General features: G+C 32.5%; 3 protein-coding genes across 3 annotated transcripts; all 3 read left to right on the top strand.

Moving 5' to 3' along the window:
- Positions 1-2,247: 2,247 nt before the first annotated feature.
- Positions 2,248-10,068, top strand: LOC11442815 (synaptotagmin-1). The gene is made up of 12 exons (XM_003607150.4): positions 2,248-2,635; positions 2,757-2,855; positions 3,132-3,182; positions 3,300-3,423; positions 3,900-4,018; positions 4,109-4,210; positions 5,468-5,542; positions 6,453-6,529; positions 6,642-6,888; positions 6,973-7,323; positions 8,581-8,709; positions 9,662-10,068. The coding sequence occupies exons 1-12, from the start codon at positions 2,525-2,527 to the stop codon at positions 9,788-9,790; spliced, it is 1,614 nt and encodes a 537-aa protein (XP_003607198.1). The 5' UTR covers positions 2,248-2,524; the 3' UTR covers positions 9,791-10,068.
- A 1,112-nt stretch (positions 10,069-11,180) lies between these two features.
- Positions 11,181-15,520, top strand: LOC11443228 (L-ascorbate peroxidase 3). The gene is made up of 9 exons (XM_003607151.3): positions 11,181-11,487; positions 11,607-11,731; positions 11,828-11,877; positions 13,435-13,500; positions 13,582-13,630; positions 13,812-13,894; positions 13,974-14,053; positions 14,237-14,339; positions 14,961-15,520. The coding sequence occupies exons 1-9, from the start codon at positions 11,372-11,374 to the stop codon at positions 15,150-15,152; spliced, it is 864 nt and encodes a 287-aa protein (XP_003607199.1). The 5' UTR covers positions 11,181-11,371; the 3' UTR covers positions 15,153-15,520.
- Positions 15,521-18,563: 3,043 nt separating this feature from the next.
- Positions 18,564-20,131, top strand: LOC11442816 (myb-related protein 308). The gene is made up of 2 exons (XM_003607152.4): positions 18,564-19,118; positions 19,359-20,131. The coding sequence occupies exons 1-2, from the start codon at positions 18,856-18,858 to the stop codon at positions 19,951-19,953; spliced, it is 858 nt and encodes a 285-aa protein (XP_003607200.1). The 5' UTR covers positions 18,564-18,855; the 3' UTR covers positions 19,954-20,131.
- Positions 20,132-26,357: the final 6,226 nt, after the last annotated feature.

The following is a 26,357-nucleotide window of genomic DNA, read 5'->3' on the forward strand; positions in this document are numbered from 1 at the left end:
CCCTAGTATACGATTCTTAACCCTAGAATCCCTTATTGTACTTTTTGCAAGTACAATATGGCTTTTTAAAAAAATAACGGAATTAAGAAAATTGAAAGTAGTAGATTTGTATGTAATTGCTATTCTTTTTATAAATTTATCCTTTAAGAGAAATGGTTATAAGTGTGTGTTTTCAACATAATATTGAATGCTGATTGAAGAAACAAATATAAAATAAATAGAGGTGTGTTGATAAAAAATTAAATAATGTACTTGGAAAAACCAAAGGGTCTTATAAAAAGATATAATTTTTTTTTCTTTTAAAATTGTCTTATATTTAGGGACAGAGGTAGTACCTACTTACAGTCATATCATATCATATAAATTCACAATCATAATAAACAATTTCAAAAAATCATATCATATAATAACCAATTTAAAATTTTCCAACATATATAATTCACATTGTCTTATTTTATTGCTTGAGTTTGAAGAATTTTAGTGGAGTTTGATTTGTGTTAGAAAAACATATTGTTGAAAGCAATAGTGATTTATGTTTTATGATTATATATATATATATATAGCGGAACGATTTGTAGCTCTTGTTCAACATCAAACTATTTCTTACTTTCATTCAGATGCGAACAATTCATGTCTTTTGATATAAGTTTTAGGTGGCCGTAGAAATCCAATATGTTTTAAAAGCAAGCCGAGTGCTATGAACATTTTCTCTAACACTCTCCATAACACTCTCTCTCCAACATACATTATCTTATGATATAGAATCCTTATGGGTACCACCAATTGTAAATGGATACCACATAAAGTGGTGAGACCATCCGTGTGATTCACCTAATAGAAGATTGCGTGTCAGAGAAAATGTTAGAAAGAGAGTGTTCCTCCAATCAAAAAAGAAAGCAACATAGTGTTCCTATCATTTTTCAAAAATCAATTTTCTATATTTAGATGTGTGTAAGAATTGAATTAGAATCCTCTCAATTTCTTTCATTTGAATAAATAAAAACATAATGAAGTTTAAAAAAATATACAAATAATTACCAGCGATGGAACCCATTTAATGATATGACCCACTATATACTTTTTTTTGGTGTTTCTCTCCCACCAAATAACATTATCTATTTGTTTTAAGTAAATGAAGAAGATCTTTACTCATAAGAATATTCTCTCCCAAATTAAGTGAACCATTTGTTCATTTCACACATATTAAGAAAAATGTATAAGCGATGGAGATGAAAAATGATTTTAAGTGCTCTTGTCAAATATTAGTGCATTCACCATCATCTTAAATGCAAAATTGAATATATTAAATTAGAAGTAATGAAAGTAATATTAATTAAAATTATAATTCCTTTCAACAATATTAGAATTACAATTGAAAAAAATAATTAATATTGCATTAAAAAATAAAATGAGTGATATATTATGAGTATCTTATTATATCTAGGATAAGGATTAAGGATGACAACTGGACCCATGTTCGATTGGTACTCGTAAAAAATACTCGCAATGGGTAGGGTAAAACTTCACTTTCATTGGACTGGGCATGAGTTCGGGTAATTATCTGCAAACTTAAAAGGGTACGAGCACGAGTATAGACACTATACTATCCATCTCCGCAACCCGCATATATGTATTTATATAACATATAAATAATTTATGTATATTAATTAATTAATTTACATAAGCTTAAACCTAAACCTATAAATTGCTTATTACAGTAACCTGAACTCCTATTGCGTTCAAATTGCCTATTACAATAACCTTCAATTTTTGAGAGATATTTTGGATGTTTTTTTTATTTAGTTAAATACTACGATTCGTACTATTTTATGAGTTGATATGAAAAAATCTGGATTATAATTTTATTTCAATTGTGGTGCTTTTTTATTGTTTTTTTATAATTGAAGTGCATGTAATGAATGCGAGTATGAACATTTAGGTGTCCATAATGTATGAAAAATGACACTAAATTAACCGTCCACGAGAATACAGACCGGATACACGCATTTTTATAAATACGGATATGAGTACGAGTACCATAATACACCGTCGATTGAGTACCCATTGCCATCCATAATCCAGAATGATAGTCATTATATAGGGCTATCATTATGATTAGGAAGGCATCTTCTCGTGCCGACAGCTTGTCTCTACATGTATTCCTCTCTCTAAAAATAAAATGCTGCATAATAAATCATATAAAAATGCATATTTTAACAAAAAAAAAACTTATTCTCATAAATAAAAACTGATTAATGATGAATACTTTATGAGGATTAATTTCCATCGATACTTTGCTTTCTTCGTCAGTCAGTTGAATTTCATTTCATTTCATTCCAGCCGTTTCATTCATTCTTCATCTACCCCACCATCCCCATCCCCATCCCTATCCCTAGATTTAGGACAACATCACCATCACCCCCTAATCATTTTCTGTTACACCTTCACCTCCATCGTATCATATAGTAGTAGTAATGGCGAAGTGAATGAATACCCGATCTGAAATCATTTAGATCCATTCCAAATGGGTTTCTTCAGTACAATTTTTGGTTTTTTCGGATTTGGTGTTGGAATTTCAATTGGTCTCGTTGTTGGTTATTTTCTCTTCATCTACTTTCAACCTACAGATGTTGAGGTAATCATTATTAATCTTGAAATCTTTGAAACATCACATTGTTTATGTTGTTTTGTTAGCTTATTTTTGAGTATTCTCTTTTGTTTTTTTAACTTTGTTTTTGTTTTTGATTTTGGAACAGGATCCTAAGATTACGCCAATAGTGGACCAAGACGATGAGACTTTGCAAAAAATGCTTCCTGAGATTCCCAATTGGATTAAAAATCCTGACTTTGATAGGGTAAATTAATTAAATTAAATTAACTAGTAGTATCTATGAAACACTGACACAGACACCAAATACGACACTGACACCAACATGTGGAGATAGTTTGAGAAAATAAATTGATTGAATAGTAACCACATGTGTTTGTGTCGTGTTGGAAACCAGACACGATTTTGTGTCGGTGTTATAGAGTAGTATATAACTATGGTGCATTTCTGTTTTTAGGTTTTGGGTTTTGGTTTTTAGTATTTAGCTGATGAAATATTGTTTTTGTTTGTGGTTTTTGTTAAGGTTGATTGGTTGAACAAGTTTATAGAACTTATGTGGCCTTATCTTGATAAGGTATGTTGTTTTTATGTACTTTAACAGCAATAGAGAACAATTGTTAACATTTGACGTTTTTCTGCTTCTCATTGTTCTGTGTTTTGGAATTATTTTGTTTTTTGTTTTGATGTTTAGGCGATTTGTAAGACCGCGAAGAACATTGCGAAACCCATAATTGAAGAGCAGATTCCAAAATATAAAATTGATTCTGTTGAGTTTCAGACGCTCACTCTCGGGACCCTGCCCCCAACTTTTCAAGGTTTGTTGATCTATACATGATGCATTGTTGGATAGGAACCTTTTAATTGCATGTATAGATGCTCAGGATATTTTCATCGATGTTATTAAAACTGTTACTTATTTCACTGTTTGTAAAGGGAGGAATATAACTTTTTGTGAATTCTCCTCTTAATATTGAGGTTTGAAACTGAGATTTATCATTGTTGTACTTTCTTTGACGTCAAAGGCTATTCCCGTTTATAATTTGAACAAACTTGATGTGTTATACAATGCATTTCCCCACAAGACCCTCTTTTTGGTGTTTTTTGCTATGTGTGAGACAATTGCCAAAAGTCATAAAGATTACTCTTTTTTTATGTCTTCATAGTTCATATCTGCTCACAAAGGGATGTAATTTCGCCGCTTAGCTATTTTATACACAAAATCCATTTTTGTCTAGATAACATATTTGTGATATTGTATGAACATTCTCAATACTTTCTGTCATATTCACAGGAATGAAAGTTTATGTGACTGATGAGAAGGAGTTGATTATGGAGCCTTCTATAAAATGGGCTGGAAATCCCAATGTCACCATTGCTGTTAAGGCATTTGGGTTGAAAGCAACCGTTCAGGTAACAACTTTGTTGTGTGTCGGCTAGTAGAGAATGAATGATTTTTTTTTTTTTACTGTCTTTTTATGCTAAAATATATGTGGTTTCCAGGTTGTGGATTTGCAAGTTTTTCTTTTGCCTCGCATTACATTGAAGCCTTTGGTTCCAAGCTTTCCTTGCTTTGCCAACATCTATGTCGCTCTCATGGAAAAGGTTGGTGATTGTTGACTGTTTTACCCCCCTACACACATACACAAAAAAGCTTACTTTGCTTGCCCACTTGAATTAGTAGCACAAGACAAAATAAGTACATTAGTTGATAATGTTATGATGATGGTTGGCATCTGTATCGTATCCATGTTTTGAGCATATCTCGACAACAAAGGAATATTTTCTAGTTGGAATTAATGTTGATAGAAACCACTTATTGGATGATAGAAAATTTCAGTCTTGAATCTTATAGACGAAGGAGTTGGAATAGGCCTTTCATTCTGACATCTCTATATACAGATACACAATACAGGGCCTTATTATAAAAATTGCTTAATTTCATCATATACTTCTGCCTTCTTTTGCTGCACAAATATTTGAAATGCTATTTTGTTCCCACGAGGTCTTGAAATTTATAAGGATGTAGTTTATATATTCGTAGTTGTTTTTACCTTTTAGTTTATCTGGAAATCATGTCCCTTATTTGACCGGCGGCATACCCTAAGGGACATAGATTTCTCCTTGCACTAAAAATACTCATCAGAGTCATTGTTGTTTGAAAAATAAAGTTGACTTCCACAATCTGTTGGGAAACCAAAGGGCTATTGTAGTGATGATCAATGACCAATGTTTGAGCTGTTGTGGACAACATGATCACATGTAAATAGCTTTTGATTTCCTTTCTTATTAATAGTTTAACAACCTAATATATAAGGCCCCATTCACTTTGTGAAAACATTTTCTATTTCATTTTCTAAAATTTGTTTTAACTTTACTGGCCAACAAAGAGATAATATAAATGACTCTTGAAGTGAACCATTGTGTGTATTTTTGGAAATGAAAATGTAAAGAAATTGTTTTCATTATTTCCAGAAATGCATCATCTCTAGCTATCTTTTCATCTTCTCTCCATCACATTGGTTCACTTCAAGAGCCTCACATCTTATGAGCAAGTTAAAATGAACACTATAAGTCCTAATTTTGTTGCTTTTTTGTTTTGGGTATGAGCTACTTTTGTATGTAATGATGTAAATGATCTGTGTTTGCAGACTTAGTTCAGTTGATGTTTATGATGATGATATCTGTAGTTACTATATTTATTTTATAATGATAACTTTGATGATGCTGGAGCAGCTGGTCTTCTGCACTTTTCTCCCTTCTTATAATTTGCTACTTAATTTTATTTTGAATGTGTAATAAAGGCAATGCAACTAATATTTACTCTCTGCTTCTTTGTTTTTGTTGTACATTTATGTGCAGCCACATGTTGACTTTGGGCTAAAGCTTTTAGGGGCTGATCTTATGTCTATTCCTGGTGTCTACAGGATTGTTCAGGTACAGTACTTGTGACTTTTGAGCTGTTTGTTTGATCCCCATCCTATCCTAATGTTTGAGGCCTTGAGTTGCATACATTCATCTTCCACTCTTTAAGCCGGAGTGGTAACTGGCCTGCATCACAGACAATCTCCCATCCTTGAAATGAACCATTGTTTGCTCAAGCGGATCTTATTTTGAAATGTGATATTTTCAGCAGACCATTGATTTTCGTAGGCAATATTTCTGAGCAAAACATCACTCTTGCAGAAGAACAGGAAAATTATAATGGAATAATTTTTTGCGTCAAACTTGAGTTGCTAAATACGCTATTCACTTGAGTTGCTATATGCATGTGTCAGATAGAAATTAAATTGCCAAAGAAATAGAACCCAATGCATTCTTGATTGAATCGACATGTATAATATTATTGCAAACATGAAGAAATGAGAAATGTAGAGTTCTGAGATTGGATAGTTTTTGGGATTGTCACATGTTACTTGATAGTTCATTGAAGGTATAGTTGTATGTGGGCCAGTGGTGCAGTTGGATGTTGTGGTTTTTTTAGCCAGAAGCCATTCTTTTAGTTTGAGCTGGATGTTTTATCCTCTGGTAGAGTTAGAATCTCAAATTTGTGCATTTGCTGGATTAGTTATAAAAATAACATTTGACATTGATGCATCTGATGATTTGAAAGATTTTGATGGCTATTTTCAATATTTCATTCTCTCATACATTTTTTTTTTTTTGAGGTTTTATTATTACAGAATAAAGCGAAAACAGAAAATTGATGGTAATATTATGTAGCATATATAACCTTTTAACATAATTACTCTTCATAACATATATCCACGTCTTGTCAACGTACTTGGATAGTATTGGTTTTATTTAGGATTTATGACCATTAAACTAATTTAAAGTGTGTTTCCAGGAGCTTATCAAAGATCAGGTTGCAAACATGTATCTGTGGCCCAAAAACCTGGAAGTTCAAATATTAGATATGGCAAAGTATGTTTCTTTATTTTTCTAAATTAATATTCAGGATATAATGGTATGGTTAACTTTTAACTCATTTATGTATTTTTCTTCCTTTTCTTGTGAATGTTATTGGGAATCTTAGAGCTATGAGGAGGCCCGTTGGAATTTTACATGTAAAGGTTCTGCATGCTATGAAGTTAAAGAAGAAAGATCTTCTGGGTGCATCTGATCCTTACGTGAAACTAAAGCTTACTGACGATAAGATGCCATCAAAAAAGACTACTGTAAAGCACAAGAACTTAAATCCTGAATGGAATGAAGAATTTAATTTGGTAGTCAAAGACCCGGAGACCCAGGTTTTACAGCTCAATGTTTACGACTGGGAGCAGGCAAACCTCTTGAGCTGAAAGTTTTATCTTTATAGTTTCTTGTGATATCTGGTTGGACTGAATGTTGTTTATGCCTTTGCTTAGGTTGGGAAGCATGACAAGATGGGTATGAATGTGATCACTTTAAAAGAAGTTTCCCCTGAAGAACCTAAACGTTTTACTCTGGACCTTCTAAAAACTATGGATCCCAATGATGCTCAAAATGAGAAATCGCGAGGACAGATTGTTGTGGAAGTGACTTATAAACCCTTAAATGAAGAGGAGATGGGCAAGGGCTTTGATGAGACACAGACAATTCCTAAAGCTCCCGAAGGCACTCCAGCTGGTGGAGGTCAACTTGTAGTTATAGTCCATGAAGCTCAAGATGTTGAGGGGAAGCATCACACTAATCCACAAGCACGTCTTATTTTCAGAGGGGAAGAGAAAAAGACTAAGGTACAGGATCCTAAGAATTACTTGCATTCTATCTTTCATTTTTCTTTGTTTAGAATAAATAAAGTAGCAGACTCCCCGACCTTTTCCCTAAAATATAGGGGAAAACCGGAAAACCTCTTTACGATCCGGGGTTTAATGTACCTCATTAGTTTCTGGAATTCTTTCAACTCAACTAATCCCCCCGCAGGCTGTCACTTATATATGCTTCTTAGGAGAGTGGTTATGGATATAGGCTCTAGCTTGGTAAATCTCTTATGGAGCACAGTATCCCCTGAAAGCTTTTAATCAAGTGAGTTGGATGAAATGGAGGAGTGTTGTATTTATGCTAGAAAAATGTTACTCAAGCTCAAGGGAATTTTTTTACCGGCTATATGACTTGCAACGCTGTATGGAATAAAATGTTTGGTCTAACTATAAATAAGCTCAGTGCTGTAGAAATGAGTATATTTACGAATGAGTGAACACGCTAGACAAAATAGGATTATGGATGCATTAAATATAATCAAGGTAGCACTATTTTGGAAAAGATAGTAGTATCTCACGTTAGATGATTTAGGCATGTGTGGAGAATAGCCGCAGAAGCTTTAATAAGGAGAATAAATTGGATTGAGAGTAGTCCATTTTGAGATTGACTTCGAAAACTATAAGCCAAGTCATTAAGAAGGATTTGGATTTAAATGGTTTGTTAAGAAATGATTTATGCTATATGACTTGCAACGCTGTATGGAATAAAATGTTTGGTCTAACTATAAATAAGCTCAATGCTGTAGAAATGAGTATATTTACGAATGAGTGAACACGCTAGACAAAATAGGATTATGGATGCATTAAATATAGTCAAGGTAGCACTATTTTGGAAAAGATAGTAGTATCTCACGTTAGATGATTTAGGCATGTGTGGAGAATAGCCGCAGAAGCTTTAATAAGGAGAATAAATTGGATTGAGAGTAGTCCATTTTGAGATTGACTTCGAAAACTATAAGCCAAGTCATTAAGAAGGATTTGGATTTAAATGGTTTGTTAAGACATGATTTATGATATTAGTATAACATAGTTTTGATTCATGTGGCTAAATAGACCTAGTTTTAGCGGTGGTTGTTGTTTTTGTATTAATGCATAAAAAAAAAAGAACAGATATTAGATGTATCAAAGAGAAATATAGATTAGAGTAGTAGTGATGATGTAGATGTACACCACATTCAGATTGAAATCTGTTTTTTGTGTGGAAGGCTAATGATACGGTGGTTATTATTACAGCGCATAAAAAAGAACAGAGATCCAAGATGGGAAGATGAGTTCCAATTTATAGCAGAGGAGCCTCCTACCAATGATAAACTACATGTGGAGGTTGTCAGCAGTTCCTCACGAACCTTGCTTCATCAAAAGGTACTTAATTCTTAACAACTTTACTTGTCAGTAATTAGTAATATGATTATGCCATTCAGAAAGTAAAACCTATTCAGAGTTGGTGTCAACTACAAAAGTTAAGGTTAGATTAGGGAGCCTCATTGTTGAAAAAAAGTTAGAAGTACTAGTGGAATATGCACAAACATTTAACGATTCAAAATCAAAATATAAAAATGTTGACTAAATTATTCTTGTTCTTTTAACTTTGGGTTATGACGTTATGTCATGGACAATATATTTCAGAAAACAAAATATCATGAACAATTTAACCACTTTTGCTTCGAGTAAAGCAGTTTACCCCCAGCATGCTGACAGTTACCCATATTAATAGAAGCTCAAGATGTGTACTTAATGCAATGCTATATATTTAACACATAGGCTTGTTGTTTGAGAGAAAATTACACTTTTATTCTTTGAGAGAAGTTTGGATTAACTCCTCTTCTTGTTACGATAAAATCAACACCATCCTTCTTTAGAAAGTAAATATGTATTATGTTTTAATCCAATTTAAAATTCCGTCTTAATCCTCTATTAAGATTCATACTATCCTTAATATATGATTTTGAACTCTAACTGTCTACCAAGGAATACTATAAGTTAAAATAAGGATTTTGGACATTTGTTTCAAAGCTGATAAATTGGGCATTTCAAACTTCGTTTTTATCTTTTGAAGTCTTCATATCTGCAATAAAATGTTCAAACCTACTTTGAAGATGATTGCAAATAGAGGAAAGGTTATACTGAAAGGATAATTTCAAGTTGTTTATCCCCTTAAAAAGTTCCTTCTATATTACCACCCTACATATATATTTACACACGCGTAAATGTGCTTTGACTTGGAAATATGTCAAATGTTTCTGTTTTTCACCTTTTCATAATAGTTGATATATGATTAAATTTCATTGTTCTCTGCTGCTCCTTTCCTTATTAGGAATCACTGGGTTATGTCGACATCAATCTCGGGGATGTTGTTTCTAACAAGAGAATCAACGAGAAGTACCATCTTATAGATTCTAAGAATGGTCGCATCCAGGTAGAGTTGCAGTGGAGAACTGCATAAGCATGATGGTGAAATTCTCCATACATATGTACTTCTGATTCCACCCTCACCCCCAAAACCATCTCTTAAATTTTAGTCTCCGTGCAGTGTAACAAAAACAGTGAGAAGGGCATTTCTTGTATTCTTGAGTTAGACTGATTTTATTTGTCAATCATGTACATGCCTGTGATAAAAAAGAAAGGTTTGTTTGAATAGCAAAAGAACATATTTGTTTTGATTTGGATATATACCAGCAAGGGTTTCGGTCCCGTGGATAAATATTCTGTTCTACTTATTCACATTTTTTTTAGGTGTTCTATCATCACATTTCTTATTTTTTGTTTATATTATTGCTTAAATATATTTGGCACGTGTCTTCAATGATGAGGATAAACATTTTATGTAAATATGAAATAACAAAAATGTTTTATACAATACTATAATGATATAATCAGGAGAATATTTGATTTTTAAGTCCCTCAAAATGAGTAATAAAATATTGTAGGGACGAATTTTAATATAAATTGATTTTGCAAGGTCTAAAACAAACCATCAAGAACCATGAGCAAAAAAGTGGTACATCTGAAAGGATATTTCTTTTTTTGAAACTTAGCACCCGTTCTAAGGACTGTCCACTGGCGATGAGTTCAATTGTAGTTGGAGCAAAAACTCTGTATTGTGAGATTTAAACCTGAGACCGACCATCAGGGTTGTATATTTTCAAAGGCTAAAAGGATTAATACGTGTGCTTATTTTTTAGCCATGCTTATGACAAGGTCTACAAATGGTCTATTGATTGTGTTTAATCCTTCAATTGAGCTTCATTTGTTGTCTATGGCAGACAATACGAGTGTTGATTGTCATCGTGACCAATCGTCTCTTTTTGTGTTTTTTCTTTCCCCTTTTCTCATATAACTTTTCTCATATAACCAATTCAAAGTACTATTTTACGAAGCTTATTAGCCACTTCAAATTAATCATTTGGTTAGAAAGTTCTTTGTTTAGTAGTAGAATAATATTAATTTATTTGATTTGATAATGAATGTTTTGTTTTTGTTTACAAAATTGCATTAATGATAAAAGAAAGATATATTAAAAAATGTGAAGTTTTGCAACAAAATAAAAAAGAAAAATGGTAACTTTAATATTCGGAAGACACTAGTTATGATATTATAAAAGGACATTTTTTTTTAAAAAAAATTATGTATTTTATTTTTTGAAATTTTAAAAAGTGTTTTTAAATGTTAACTTTATTTGTCCACGTGAATTTAACTGATAAGGAGAATGTATAATATATGTAAAAAGATTGGTTTCCTTCGAGCGTAGGTAGCAGGTAGTATCGTCCCTCAATTTTCTTCTGTAGCCCATTGTAAGGGTCTGTTGTCTTAAATAGGTGAACCCATAAACGAATCCCACCACGTGTCAGTCAGTAGAAGAATTCAAAGTCAGCAAAAAACGTGATTTGATTTCATTGGGAGTATCAACCACCCACCCATTCCCTTCCACTTATCCATTTCCATTTCCATACAAAATCTCACTCTCACCACTGCAACTCTTGTTTCGTTCTTTCCACCAAAATCAAACTCTGTTACTCCGTTAACAATGGCGTTCCCGGTAGTAGTAGACTCAGAGTATCTCAAGGAAATCGAAAAAGCTCGTCGCGATCTCCGTGCTCTCATCGCCAACAGAAACTGTGCTCCCCTCATGCTTCGCTTAGCGTAAGGGATTTCTCTTCATCTTCACTTTTCCTTGTTTTTTTTTTTTCTCTTCCGATTTCGGTTTCTTAACGATTTTTAATTTCACGGTCAACGCTTTCGATTTTGTTGATTTGATTCAGTTGGCACGATGCGGGAACTTATGATGCAAAGACCAAGACCGGTGGACCTAATGCTTCTATTCGGAACGAGGAAGAGTTTTCTCATGGTGCTAATAATGGATTGAAGAAAGCTATTGATTTCTGTGGTATATTATTACTATTCTATTCAATTTAATCAATTTCACTTTCAGTTTTTGTTGTTGTAAAACTAGTATCAATATCATTGGTTTCTTATGTCACAGAGGAAGTGAAGGCAAAACATCCTAAGATTTCATATGCTGACCTTTATCAGGTGATTATTTACCTTCACTCACTTGTTATGTAAATCTGCAATAAATCCAATAATTTTGTGTTCAAGTGGTTTTCTTAGAAATTGTAGAATGGGGTCAATGACTTTCAATTTTGTCTCCAGTGTGCAACATGATTTTTTGATTAGATAAATTTATTTATGTTATGTCTATTGTGGCGCTCCTATTTCTGCTACTTCCAATTTTCAACTTAAATTGTCCTCTTTATACATTGTTTGTGACTCTGGACAGTCAAAACTCTGGGATTGCTGCTTTGTTTAGTTTTTTCATGCAGTGTTAGGTGGTATTAGTTTACCCAGTTCTTGTTTCTATTTTGAAACTGAATCTCATTGTTAGGTGGATTGTATGAATCTTGAAGTTACATACATAACATGCCCTTTGCTTACATTAGTGCTCTGTCCCATGATGCATGACAATTCCGAACTATAATAATTTAATATTACGATAACAAAGAGATTGACTAGCTTTGCTTAGTTAATCATCTCACTGCTTTGTTCTGTTTGTTTTTTCTATTCGCTTTTATGATTATGTGTTTTTTTTTCTTCTTCTTTCTTTTCCTTGTGCTTGTTTACCTCTTTAAGAAATTGTCTTCTACCCAAAGACAAAAAAGGTTGATTGTTCTATTCAATCATCTACAGGCTTGGTTATCTTGCCTAAAGCTTTAATACTTTGTGTGAGATTTCAAGGTTTTTAACAAAGTTGTCAAGGATTATATTATGCCTTGAATTAGGATAAGGTGGATTATTCTGTGATGAACCATTTGAAGGTGGAAAACTAACTTGTTTGCTCTATACAAATTCCATTTTCTGAACTCTTTATTTGGTTAGTTCAGTTGTTTTATATGATTTGAGAGAAAATGCAGTTGTAATATATGAAGGTTACAACATCACCTTGTTCCCTTAAACAAATTTTGGCAACATTCTGCCTCAATCATTTCAATGACACTGGTGACCAACTTCATACTACCCACAAGCCTTTCCTAGGCGAAAACGTGATGAAGAAAGAACTACATTTCTTGGTAGCTTTATGAAATCTGGAGTGATTACAGAAGTACACCTAAATTTTGATAGTTCAGAAATATATATAAGTGAAGCTCAAGTTCCTGTGTTGAGTTTCAAGTTTCATCATTTTAGCTTTTTACCTAGTGGAGGTGTACTTCTTTTGTTTCTAGTAATTTACATGCATCCACTCTTAGTGGCGAATATCTCTACAAAGTTGAACGTCGATTGATTTTCATATACAGTAATTTTAAAAATTTGCAAGTTTTCCAAATTTACTTTTTGAAAATCGAAGATTCCCTTAATTACTGTATAAGTTTCTATCAAAATCAAGACAATTATTGGAGTTTCTTGCATATCACATATGAAGTGATTAAAACCGGTACATATTAAAATAGAGAGGAAGGGGGAGCATTATTTATCACTCGTGCAGGGCATGCCTTGTATAAAACAAGATATGCATTTGTTAGTGAAGAACTAAACCAGCTGCAACATAGATTACATGAATCTGAAACAACAATTATTTCTTTCCTGTGCTTCCAGCTTGCGGGTGTTGTTGCAGTTGAGGTTACTGGGGGTCCCACAGTCAACTTTGTTCCTGGAAGAAGGGTATGTTGTGCAATACCTTTCGTTAGAATATTAGTTATGAAATCCTGAACTTGTCGTTCTCTAATTTTCTGTGTCATGTAGGATTCAAAAGTATGTACCAGAGACGGGCGACTTCCTGATGCTAAACAAGGTGTGTTACTAAATTATTGTTAGTGTTACAACAGTTTTGTTCACTTGGGCATGGTAAATAGCTTACCATTGCCTGTGAAAAGATTTTCTTTTCTCTGAATTCCCTTCACATCAACAAAATTAAGAAATAATAATATTAAGACTTATATGAAAGCATGTAAACATGTCAATGCTATTGGTAGGTGTGTCGCATCTCCGTGATATCTTTTATCGTATGGGCTTGACTGACAAAGATATTGTTGCACTGTCTGGGGCTCATACGCTGGTGATTCTCCTTTCTATATCTTTTTATTATTTGCTGTGATTGCGGCCATAAATTCTTATTTTATTTTCTGTGTTTCAAGGGAAGAGCACATCCAGAGAGATCAGGGTTTGATGGCCCTTGGACAGAGGACCCTCTGAAGTTTGATAACTCATATTTTCAGTAAGACTTATGTTTTGTGCATTATCATCAGTTTTTTTTGCTTTACTACAAGGACATTTGTAGATTTTCAGTTTTACATCCCAATATGACAAGAGTTTGATTTTTTCATTTTTTTTTTTAATTTTTATTTCGGATAAAGAGCTGGATTTTTTATTTACCGCTAAATTTCATTGTCAATATCAGGATACTTTTGGAAGAAGATTCCGCAGCTCTGCTTAAACTTCCAACAGACAGGGCTTTATTGGATGATCCTGAATTTCGCCGTTATGTTGAGCTGTATGCGAAGGTAATTGGGATTGTTTAATTAAAATAACATAACATTTACATAATCCCTGGTGAAAACTGATTTCATAAAGTGTCCTGCCAAATATGGTTTTTCAATAGCATTTTATAAGTCCATTTGTAGTCTTGTTGCATTTGTTTATTGGATCAATCTTTTGATTGGAACTCATTGCATTAAGTAGGTTGATTAGTAGGTCCTTCTTCCCGGTAAGCATTGTGCTTTGGAGTTTACTAATGCCATCTGCGATTATCACGATGTTTCATAAGATTTCCTACATGTGCTAATTGGGTGGAAAAACCAACAGCTTTCTTACTTAATATGTGATAGATATGAGCTCTTTCTACGCGGCCAACTACTTAATATGTTGGTTTTGTTTTCCTTCTGTTACAACTATTAAGGTTGAAGATCTACATTTAAACTAAATAACGTACTTATTAGATCATTTATATGGGACTAACCTACCCAAAACATTCATGCCAAGTTTCTGTTTTGCTCAAAAATCATTGAAGAAAATAAATAGTGGTTATTTGCGTCAAAGTTCTGAATTCTGTTGATCCATCATTAAATTAAATGAATCGTCTGCTGTTTCCTGTTTTTTCTTTCTTCTAATTCTCCCTCTGGCAGGATGAGGATGCATTTTTTCGAGATTATGCTGAATCACATAAGAAACTTTCAGAGCTTGGCTTTGCGCCAAGCTCAAAGGCGACTGCTCCTGTGGATGCAACCGTACTGGCACAAAGCGCTTTTGGAGTTGTAGCTGCCGCTGCAGTGGTGATCCTTGGTTACTTGTATGAAACTCACAAAAGAGGGAAGTAGACTTTGATTTGTTCAGCTCTGTTGGATGTCACGTTTGTGTGGTCTGTAACGAGCAGTATTGGGTTCATTTTTGCAGTTCCAGTCTATGTTTTCTTAGTATCAATAAGAATATTGCTACATTCTACAGCTATTGGGTATATGAATAGACTATAAATACAACTGAATACTCCAATTATGAGCAGCATCATAACTATTATGTACATAGAAATTTCAGTAGTCCCATTTACGTGTTCGTTTTCTCTTGAAGATCAGAAAAGGAGGTTAGTTAATTTGCCGTGTTAGTGTATGTTATTGTGAGTAAATCAGAATTTGAAAACAAAGGATTGTAATCAAGAAGAATTACTGCATTTGCGCCCGATGATCAATAATCCTGTCGCGCCTTTGTCTTCGCTATGTGCCTTGCTTATAATTCCAACATAATGCACTAGCGGAGAGACAATCTGATCCACGTTTAACACGGAAATCTTCAATATTGGATCTTTAATAATTGTATATTACCAGTGGTTCGCGTATAATGTGTGCAAATACAAATAGTCGGGGCACTGATATTTTTAAAATGAACACATTCAAGCAAGTGTTAAATATAGTGATGGTGCCATAGAAGGTAGAACGTTAACTATGCAACTGTCATGGGAATGACTGTTACTAATTCGTGTTAGATGACACTTGATGTCCTGTGAATGCTTTTTTCTGAAGATCCAGTTGCTCTTCCTCTCATTATAGTATATCTCATAGATTATAATCAGCAGGACAATCTGTTCTATTAAAATTAAAATGGGAAACAAATGAAAAGCAGTAACAAAAGGAATAAAGGGAAGACTCTGCTAAATTACAACGTAAGACAGACGTTGAGGTAAGTAGAACAGAATCTGCCGAGTGGTGGTGTCTGCCAATAATGTTACATAATTAAAAACAAGAAAAGATATTCTCATTAATGTGAGGAAGGAAGGTTATTCTTGAATCCTGAATAATGACGTTTTTTTTAAATGTTATCCACCATATAGAATATAGACATAGCAGAAAAAGCATAACAAGTTCAGGAAGACACATGTGGAGGACAGGACAGCCCAAGAGGTAGGTAAGGGGGTCTCAGAAGTTAGGACTTAGGACAACCTCCCACTCCCACGAATACCTAAGCACATGACATACTCGTGTTGCTGTGCTGGCTGTCACCATACAAAAACAATCATGCAAATGCAAACCGTACGCCACAGTTTCTTTCTTTCTTACTTCCATTCTATTTTATTATTCTATGCTGCATGAGCCAAAGTTCCTTATTCATTTTTTTCCATGTGACCAGTGTTGCATTTGGTATACAAGACTAATTGAAGAGTTAAGGCCTTAGGTTGCTCCTCCTTTTTGGGTTAGCTAAGAAGGCCATTATAGAGTGATCGATCTCTTTGTAATAATTACACCCAACCGATAGCGACCAAGGATGATGCTCTAAATTAAATTGATGTGAGTAGTTACGCGTTTCATCCATACATTTATTATTGGTAACTTTAGTATCATACGCACATTGCATCTTTTCGGTACCTATCCAACAGAGTTAGGTAGTGCTGTTGCCTCACCGAATAAAATAAACATTTCATTTAAATATTGCAATTATATGCTCATCATCTTAGTTGAGTTGTTCATTCTCATTAAAATAAATCATACAGACAGAACCATTTTCTTTTGCACATTAACACGAAAGTGGTATGTAAATTGAATGCGTTTAAAATTCAAAATGACATGAAAATCAAGCATAGAAATCGTATGTTTACATAAAATTCACTGATATATATATTACACTATAGACATATAAAATGATTAGTTACATGGGTATGGTACTATAAATCATGTCAATGTTCAACAAACAGTTGAGGGGATACTTGGACTTTTGAATTGATAGTACAGTCAAAAAGGGTGAAAAAGTGGTAAAATACTTCCAAAAAATTACCCATGTGGACTGAATCTTTTTCAACTCTCATGTTCTTCCCTCCTTGAAAGCTATTTGTACCTATGACCATGAATATTAATTTTAAAACGGATTCGGTCACGATTTTCATGCATTCACGTAGTCAAAGTTCTAGTGTCCATTGAATCAGTGTTCAACATTTTAGATTTTAATTTCATTATTTTAGTATTTTATAAAAATCAAAATATATACATTGATGTATCAATATGTCTCGATACAACGATCACCGATGCATCGAATTTGAATTCTATTCATTCTTACCATCCACTTGACTGTTATAATATCAAATTTGAGAAGATAACAACAAAAAGGTAAATGAGGCCCCCAATCCCAACCTTTTCTCATGCTGTACTTTTCCTAAACTTGCATCATAAGGTTTGGAAAATAAAATTTGAAAAGTGGAAGGTGAACCAAAGCCAATGTACAACCACAACTACAACCACACTCATTTGGCATTTCCTATTCTCCCCATCTCTTATTTCACCATCTTAATTTCTTTGAAACCAACCTCAACACTTCTAGAAACCTATCTATTTGATCTACCCTCTCCCTCTCTCTCTCATGAATGATAATGCACCAATAGAATAAAGAACCACAACTACCATTACCATCTCTATATTTCCTCACATGAATACCCAACTACTAAGACATTTCTTTCAGGGAATTGCCAATTACAACTAACTTACCGAAATTGCAATTTTTTTTTTATAGGGAAATTTGAACCCACATGAGGCTTATGTTTTGGTTGGTTAATTATCCATATTTGAATTTAAATCATGTATACATTATAATACTACTATATTCCTACGTTGGGTGGGATTTTCATGTGACTAATAAAAATAAAAAATTGAATAATTAACACTTGTGATTAATTAACAATTAGCATATGGCACCCTCTTATTTGTGTATCTTTAGCATTTCTTTTATAAAATAAATAAAGTGGTGGAAAGATGAGAGGTTATAACTTTCTAAGATGATAATAAGAATCAATCAAATTCATTAGTGAAATTAAGGTAGTTAGATCTCAATCAAACTTTAATTTGGTTTCATGGATCTGATGTTATGTTCTGTAAATGAAATACTAACAACAATTTCTTTAATTACGGAGGTGCCTTACTCATTACATAACACCAGCTAGACATTTTATTAATCAATTATTGAAGAAAAAAATTTGGTGACTGAATTTTTTTAATAATATTTTTAAAGCTCAAGGTTAAATTGACAAGTTAGAGTTTTATAATAGAGATTAATAAAGCGTATAAGATATGAATTGGTGTTTCTCTTTATTTTCTTAAAAGAGGCAAGTGATCACATCTTGTCTTTGCCTTGCCCATACTTTAATATATTCTACTTTACACCAACCTGAAGGTAACCCATAGTTAATGTCTTTTTAACCCGTTATATCATTGATGCAAAGAAACTATATAAATATATATCATATCATAATATCGTAGATAGAGAAATAGCCAACAACAGCCACTCTCTTTAACCTGTCTCACCAACTCACATCTAGAAGCAATTTTTTGAGTCTTTTTCTCTCTCTCTCTCTCTCTCTCTCTGTCCCCTTCTCCCTTGAGGTCAAAGTCCCTATATAATCATACCCTCAACTTCTTCTTAGACTGGCTTTGTTCTTTAAGCAACAAAACAAACACAAATTTCTCAATATCCTATTATCATTCAAAATTTCAAAAGTGAAACAAACATACATAGAAAATAGAACAACAAAAGTTACTTAACTCAAATATGGGAAGATCACCTTGTTGTGAAAAAGCTCATACAAACAAAGGAGCTTGGACAAAAGAAGAAGATGATAGACTTATATCATATATTAGGGCACATGGTGAAGGTTGTTGGAGATCTCTCCCTAAAGCAGCTGGCTTACTCCGATGTGGTAAAAGTTGTCGTCTCCGGTGGATTAACTATCTCAGGCCAGACCTTAAACGTGGTAACTTTACAGAAGAAGAAGATGAACTCATCATCAAACTCCATAGTCTTCTTGGTAACAAGTAAGTTTCAAAATTCAATATTCCAAATAAAAACAACATTCTTAAACACCATTTTAATCTCCGTAGCATAGACACTTCTGATAGAAGGCGGCGTTCTAACACAATTCAATTAATTCATTTTTCAAATTCTTTCTACTGGTGGGTGACTATGTCCGTGTTGTGTCTGGTGTCTATCTGTCTAGGGCTTGATAGCATTTGATACTATGAACTAAATTTTAATTCTTTCTCTTTTTTCTTTAGATGGTCTTTGATAGCTGGAAGATTACCAGGAAGAACAGATAATGAGATAAAGAATTATTGGAACACTCATATAAGAAGAAAGCTTTTGAATAGAGGAATTGACCCTGCTACTCATAGGCCTTTAAACGAAGTTTCTCATTCTCAATCACAATCTCAAACTCTTCATCTTCAAAATCAAGAAGCTGTTACTATAGCTGTAGCAGCATCTACATCAACTCCTACAGCTACAAAAACCCTACCAACAACTATATCTTTTGCATCATCCATTAAACAAGAACAATATCATCATCATCATCATCATCAAGAAATGAACACAAACATGGTTAAAGGGTTGGTGTTAGAACGTTGTCCTGATTTGAATCTTGAGTTAACAATTAGTCCACCACGTGTTCAAGAACATGATGAACAATTCAGAAACAGAGAAAGGAACAATCTCTGTTTTGTTTGTAGTTTGGGTTTGCAGAATAGTAAGGATTGTACCTGTGATGAAATTGTTGGAAATTCTAGCAGTGGAAATGGTTCCACTGCACCTGCTTATGATTTCTTGGGTTTGAAAGGTGGTGTTTGGGATTACAAAGGCTTAGAAATGAAATGAAAATGAAGTTATGAAATATGAAAAAATAGCTAGTGTTGTGAGAGAATGAAATTCCATTAATTTTGAATACCCCTCTCTTTTTTTTCTTTTCTTCTTCTTATCTAATTTGTATAAATAATTAGTTATTGATGCATAAGATATAGTATCAGTATAGCTGAACATTATTGGCTATTTTTTTTGCCTTGTTATTTTCATCTATATTCTAATTCTTCTTGTTAATTTTGTTATGATTATTGATTAATCAATTTTTAGACGGGCAATATAAGATATGATGGTGAATTTGAATTTGAATTTGATTTTGAGTTTGAGTTTGTATTTCATGTATGAGTTGACACACTTATTTTTTATCTACAGGACAGGAATCGATCTTTCCTAATGGAATGAGTAATGACTAATGACAGCTCTTTTAATTATATTTAAGTGCATAATCACATTCCAAGTCATGACTATTCTTATCTTAATTATTTAATTGGTAAGTTAATTAATGAATTAATTTAATTTATATCATGAGGTTATGCTGCTAGCCAGGTTTTGGGTGTCTATTTCTTCGCACTTCACATGCATCAATCAAACAATTGCGCTAAGAATCCCCCCAACTTCAATTCTCTTACTTTATTTTCTTATTGAATATTGTGTATTATATATATGCATTCATGTGTCACAAATATTATAGACCATTAAGTCCTAGTGTATGATCTTTATTTCCCTTTTTCTTCCGTATTGAAATCTATTTTTAGATTCTTTTGGACTTTTGAAGACTTTTAGGGTTGTCTTTTTTGTAGAAAAAGAAAAAAAGAAAAGAGAGTTGATAGGTATATTCATGTTTACATGAGTGGATAAGCTGTGAGAGGAGGAGAGAAATTCTTCACATACAATGGCGGTATACCAATTTTATTTTTTTTAAATGCTACGTACAATATACATCTACCATGTGTATTATTTTATATTTCATTCATGTCATTTAGTTTAATTTAATACTTGCACATCAATATTTTTACTCAAAAAAAAAAAAAAAAAACTTGCACATCAATATTTATTTTTAATTTTCTATAAACCTATTCACTGAAATAATTTTATTTGAGACGCGTTAAATACTAAATATAGATACATCTTTTATCTTAATTCAAACTTTAGCTTATCATGCAAGTTTATTCTCATCCCCTATACATAATTTCAGTTGATACTTGTTTATGATTTTATTATTATACATATATTCTTCTTAATATGAGGGAAAATATGAATATGTGGCATAGTCATGTGCACGCATTATTTTAAATTCTATCTCTCTTGTTTCCACTCGCTCTCAATAATAGTAAGCTCAACAATACATATCAAGAAATGAAACATAATAATATAACATTATCTAAAACGTGAAATGACGAAGCATTGTCCTTATAGTACCACATGCATCATTCTACCAACCTCCTAACAATTATTTATTTCGTTAGGCCTTCTTCCAACCGACTTCTTAACTTTGGCATGTATACATGTGAACCTACCTAGGTTTTGCCTTTCTTTATTTTACCTTACACATATCCACTATACACTATGCTCTTCTTAATTTGGTGGTACATTTGGGAGGAAATGTCTACACGCCATATAATATTTACAACTAAGTTATAGAGACATGAATTAGACTAGTAAAATCTAAAAGAAAAAATATTTATAACTTAGGTTAATAGAGGTAGTTGACTATTCCACCCATATCATCTATGACTTAATTTCTTTAAAAAAGAGAGTTTGTGAAAAATTAATTAAGATACAATATAAAACCTAATATAAAATTAGAGTTTGTGATTCAGATTATCTACCATTTATATTTATATATCAAACAATAGTTTTGGATGTATGGAGTGTTTTGAAAAAAACTCAAGTTTTATATATAATAGATGTTAAAAAAGCCTAAGTTTCACATAAAAAAAAAAATAAAGATGGAGTCAGGAGGAATGAGTTTTGAAAAGATACACACATTTCATTTTACAAACCGATTTTTTAAGGATGTATTAGATTCAATATAAAACCTAATAACGTGAAACTCTACTATAATACTATTATTTTAAGATATATTGGATCCAACGAAAGTCCAGCACTATTAATTATATGAGGTACTTTGGTTTCATCATATATATAATTAAACATAGCAACGGTTGAGTTGTATTCACTATTTCTAAGCAAGTATATAACATGTAACATTGTAAGAAAATATGTGTCCTTGGTTTGGTATTTAAAGAATGTTTTGCACTGGTTTAGATAAAGTAAATGTAACTGTGAAAATGTCTATTCTCTTCCAATTTTCGGTTCAAATTGTGCAATTGCTAGCTTTGGTGCGAGTATTCTTTCTAGCAACATTATTGCGTGTTGACGATATATAAGGAACTTTTTAATAGGTAAATGGCATAAATCACATTTAAAGTTGGGAGCAACTAAAATAAAATGGGTAGTGAATTGATCCTACCTACCATTCAAATTTTATCTGCCACATTAACTCGAGGTCATGTCGTGGGGTCAGTGAGCAATTCGATTGGATTGGGGCATGTTCTGGGTGGCTTGGAATAATGAGGATGTTTTCCCCCAACCTAAATACTTAACCATAAATATAATTGCTTAGATATTAGGAAATTATGCATCCAAAAAAGGAGGAAATTATCAATCAAATTTAAAAAATATCAATAGTAAATTTTTTGTATGTCGATCTTTATAAATTATCATTGATCAGTTGTTTAATAAGTATATGTATTTTTTTAGAGTTTAATATTATAGACTATAAGTGTAATTAAGTTTTTCACATTCATCAAATTACATCTTATTATTTAGATATTAATTTTTGAAAATATTATAGGAACTATTATAATAAAGTGATGTAATAGTGAACAAAAAAAGTGATGTAATAATAATAAAACAAGAGTAGTGTTTATCTTGATTTTCGGTAAACCACTGTTGATTTATAAATGATTACTTGTAAGATCAACCAATAAATTTTAGGATATATTGTGTTTGTTATTTTTTTAGAAAATAAAGAATGTTCTTGATATTTTAGTGCAGAATTATGAATATAACCGTTGAATCCAACAAAAATTGAATTCTGCCGAGATTATCTTCAAAGGATTAAAGTAAATTGCTTGAAATGAACAAGTAAATTGCAAGGAATTTAAAGGAATAAACTTAAATTGCATAAATTGAATGTAAATTGGTAGACATATTCATACATTGCAACTTGTGACTTGTTTGTTTTTGTTTGTTTCTCTCTGAAATGCGGATAATTTGAGTGTAAGTTTTCTGTATGATTGAATTGTGACCCGTTTTTCATGTGAAAAACTATTATTTATACTAAGCAACTACCTACACAGAAACGTTTGAACGTAACTGCTAATAACTACCCAAGATACATCTTAATTAAATTTCAACTAAGATCCTTCGTCGGTAATCGTTGCGTGACTCCTTCATCCGGCACCAACTTCTCTTCGACCTCTGCTTCCTTGTCGCACCCATTCTCTTTTGTTTATGGAAACAATCACCATGAAGACAACAAATCTCTTTAACTCCCTTCAAAATATGAATCAAACTTCATTGACAACATTTATTGTAGCATGTCGAAAATACATGTTTTTTTTTTTTTGACAAAATGTCGAAAATACATGCTAACAAGTAGATATATGCAAAAAATTTATATTGATTCGATAAAAAACAACTTTTTATGTTATATTCCACATCTTTTATTTTATTTTTTAAAATTAAAAGAATGAAAAATATTGAAAACGAAAACATGAATGGATCTCCATTACCAATTTTGAGTCGTTTAATTGGATTTTATGGTTCATATTAGTCTTGTGAGTATTCAATGTTTTTGGATTATATAGTTCGATGTCTAACTAGTTCGATTGATTAAGTCAATTCCGTCCTCCTTTAAAAAAAACTTAAATAAGTCTTTTGTCCCTGCAAATATAAGTCATTTGAATTTTTATCCATGAAGTTACTGATCCTTCCATTTTGTCATTGCAAATACTAATCATTTGAAAAATGGTTCTAATTACATCTGATTAGATCTTCAGGGACGAAAATTCAAATGATCTATATTTGCAGGGACGAAAGACCTATTTAAGCCAACCACCTTGCCCAGTCATCACTTGCCACATGGGCACCACGTCGCTAATGACAGTTCACCTCAACAACAAAAAAAAAACTAATTATGACCAAAAGTCAAGTAATTAAATTTTGCAGTGGCAGATTGGAAGGATTAGTAACTTCAGGGGCGGAAATTCAAATGGCGTATATTGCAGGGACGAAAGACTTATTTAAGCCAAAAAAATATAAATAATTTATGTCAAATGAATTACAAGAGACTCAAAATACTTATGCACTTCTTACAAATTACTCCACTATTTACTATTGCTTCTATGTAGTAAATTCAACATATGCGGATTAAAAGTCACATCTTTATATTTCATTAAAACAGTCATATCTTTATCAATTAGATTAAATTTTTTTTTTTTTTTGAGGGAATCAATTAGATCAGTTTTGTTCATCTTTTATTTTAAAGATTGCAATATTGTTTAACGCAAAAAAAAATTGCGATATTGTCTCATGGATATACTTGAAACGTATCCTTATGCAAACAAAATATTATTTCATATTAATTTTTTATCACATGTCTAGATTTCATAAAACAAAGGACTTCGACATTATATCTTCACCCAAAATTTTAAAACATCGAGTATATGCACTTTTATCTTATATATCCAACAATTCTAGTCGATAAGAGATTTAACTACTCACTTGAATTCTAACAACCTCTCTTTCAAGTGTGAGCCACCCACATCAACAACCTGTTCCACACTAGGATTGCATTATCACTATCCCACCGAACCTAACCAAGCTCAGCTACCTCTTGTTGGGGAGTTTAGGAAACGCTCAGCGGCAATGAATTAATTGTTCAAGACCACTAAAAAACTTTGACACCATATTTTTATTGAAAATCTTAAGATGTTGGGTGGACAAGTGGGGCCAAAGTCTCTTAATTGTCTTGAACGTTTAACAAATTACCGCTCCCAATACTCTCTTGTATCCTCAACATAAACAAACAAAAAAAGTTTAGAAGCGTGGATAGAATATTAGTTTGATAATTGAAGTGGAGCAACTAAGAAATGAAGTAATAAAGAGTTAGTGTCCGTTTGTTATAGTTTTTTTAAGAAAAAAATCACTTATATTAAAAAAATAATCCTTTTTAAGAGTTTTGCATCCGTTTCTTACAACTTTTTAAAATAATCAGAATCTAAAAATAATCTATAAACAGCTTCAAATGAGAAGCTGTTAAGAGCAGCTTCGAAAAAAATAGATTTTTTTTAGAGGAGAGAGAAAATATTGTTTACAAGATTGTGTTGGAACAAAATGTGTTTCACAATGAACCTTATTGAGTTTTGATGATAACAAGGTATTAAAAATTGTCAATTGGTTATTACTAATAATTGTTCAAGTGTACAGGACCAAAGGCTACTCAAGTTATTTCAATAGGTCTTGGAAGAACAATGGAAAGAAAAAGAAATTCTGAGCATCTGAAGAAAACTGCTCCTGAAGCTGAAGTGCTTCTGAAGTGATGACGTCATCAGAAACAGAAGGTCATCAGAAGCAAAGATTTTCATCAGAAGCAATATCTTCACCAGAAGCTACGTTTGATCCTTTAATCAAACTGAAGATTCAAAGTAGCTGATTCTCAATTCAGTCTTATCCAAGAAGAACGAAGAATTGAAAGGGAGGTATAAACGGATATATGGATAGCACTGAGCACTTGTCTCTCGTTAATAGAGTTGACAAAGTACAAGTGTACAACCACTACCTCCACTACTCTGTTTTATGTCTACGCTACAAGACAAGACAACAGCCATGCCTGCAGAATTTGTACCTTCAAGATGGGAATGAATTTGAAGCTTATTCTTCAAAGGACTACACCCAAATCAGGCAAAGGATTACTGGTGGATGATCAAAGGATTTCAAACGACTCTTTAGACGTGCTGATTATCTCAACGTCTCTTTCACACCTCTATATAAAGGAGTGAAGACTTGAAGATAAGACATAGAGATATACAAGTTCAAAAGCGCCAAAACTCTGTCAAATTGATTCTACAAAGCACACTGAATTTCTGCACTGATTTGATACATCTTAGAAATTCAAAGTCTAGAGTCTTTATTGTATTGTATTGTGAACACCACTGATTGTATATCAAGTGTTCAAGTCAAACTCAATTCTCTGTATTTTTGTTTGATCAGAAGTCTCTTGCCTGCGTGCTTGAACATTAGAAGTCTCTTGCTTAGTGCTTGAGCATTGGAAGACTCTTGCGTGTGTGCTTGAGCATTTTTGTGAAGTCTCATACTTAGAAAGTATTGAGCATTTGTAATCTTTGTGATTATAG

Source organism: Medicago truncatula, chromosome 4 (assembly GCF_003473485.1).
Source record: "Medicago truncatula cultivar Jemalong A17 chromosome 4, MtrunA17r5.0-ANR, whole genome shotgun sequence".
Classification (NCBI taxonomy): Eukaryota; Viridiplantae; Streptophyta; class Magnoliopsida; order Fabales; family Fabaceae; genus Medicago; species Medicago truncatula.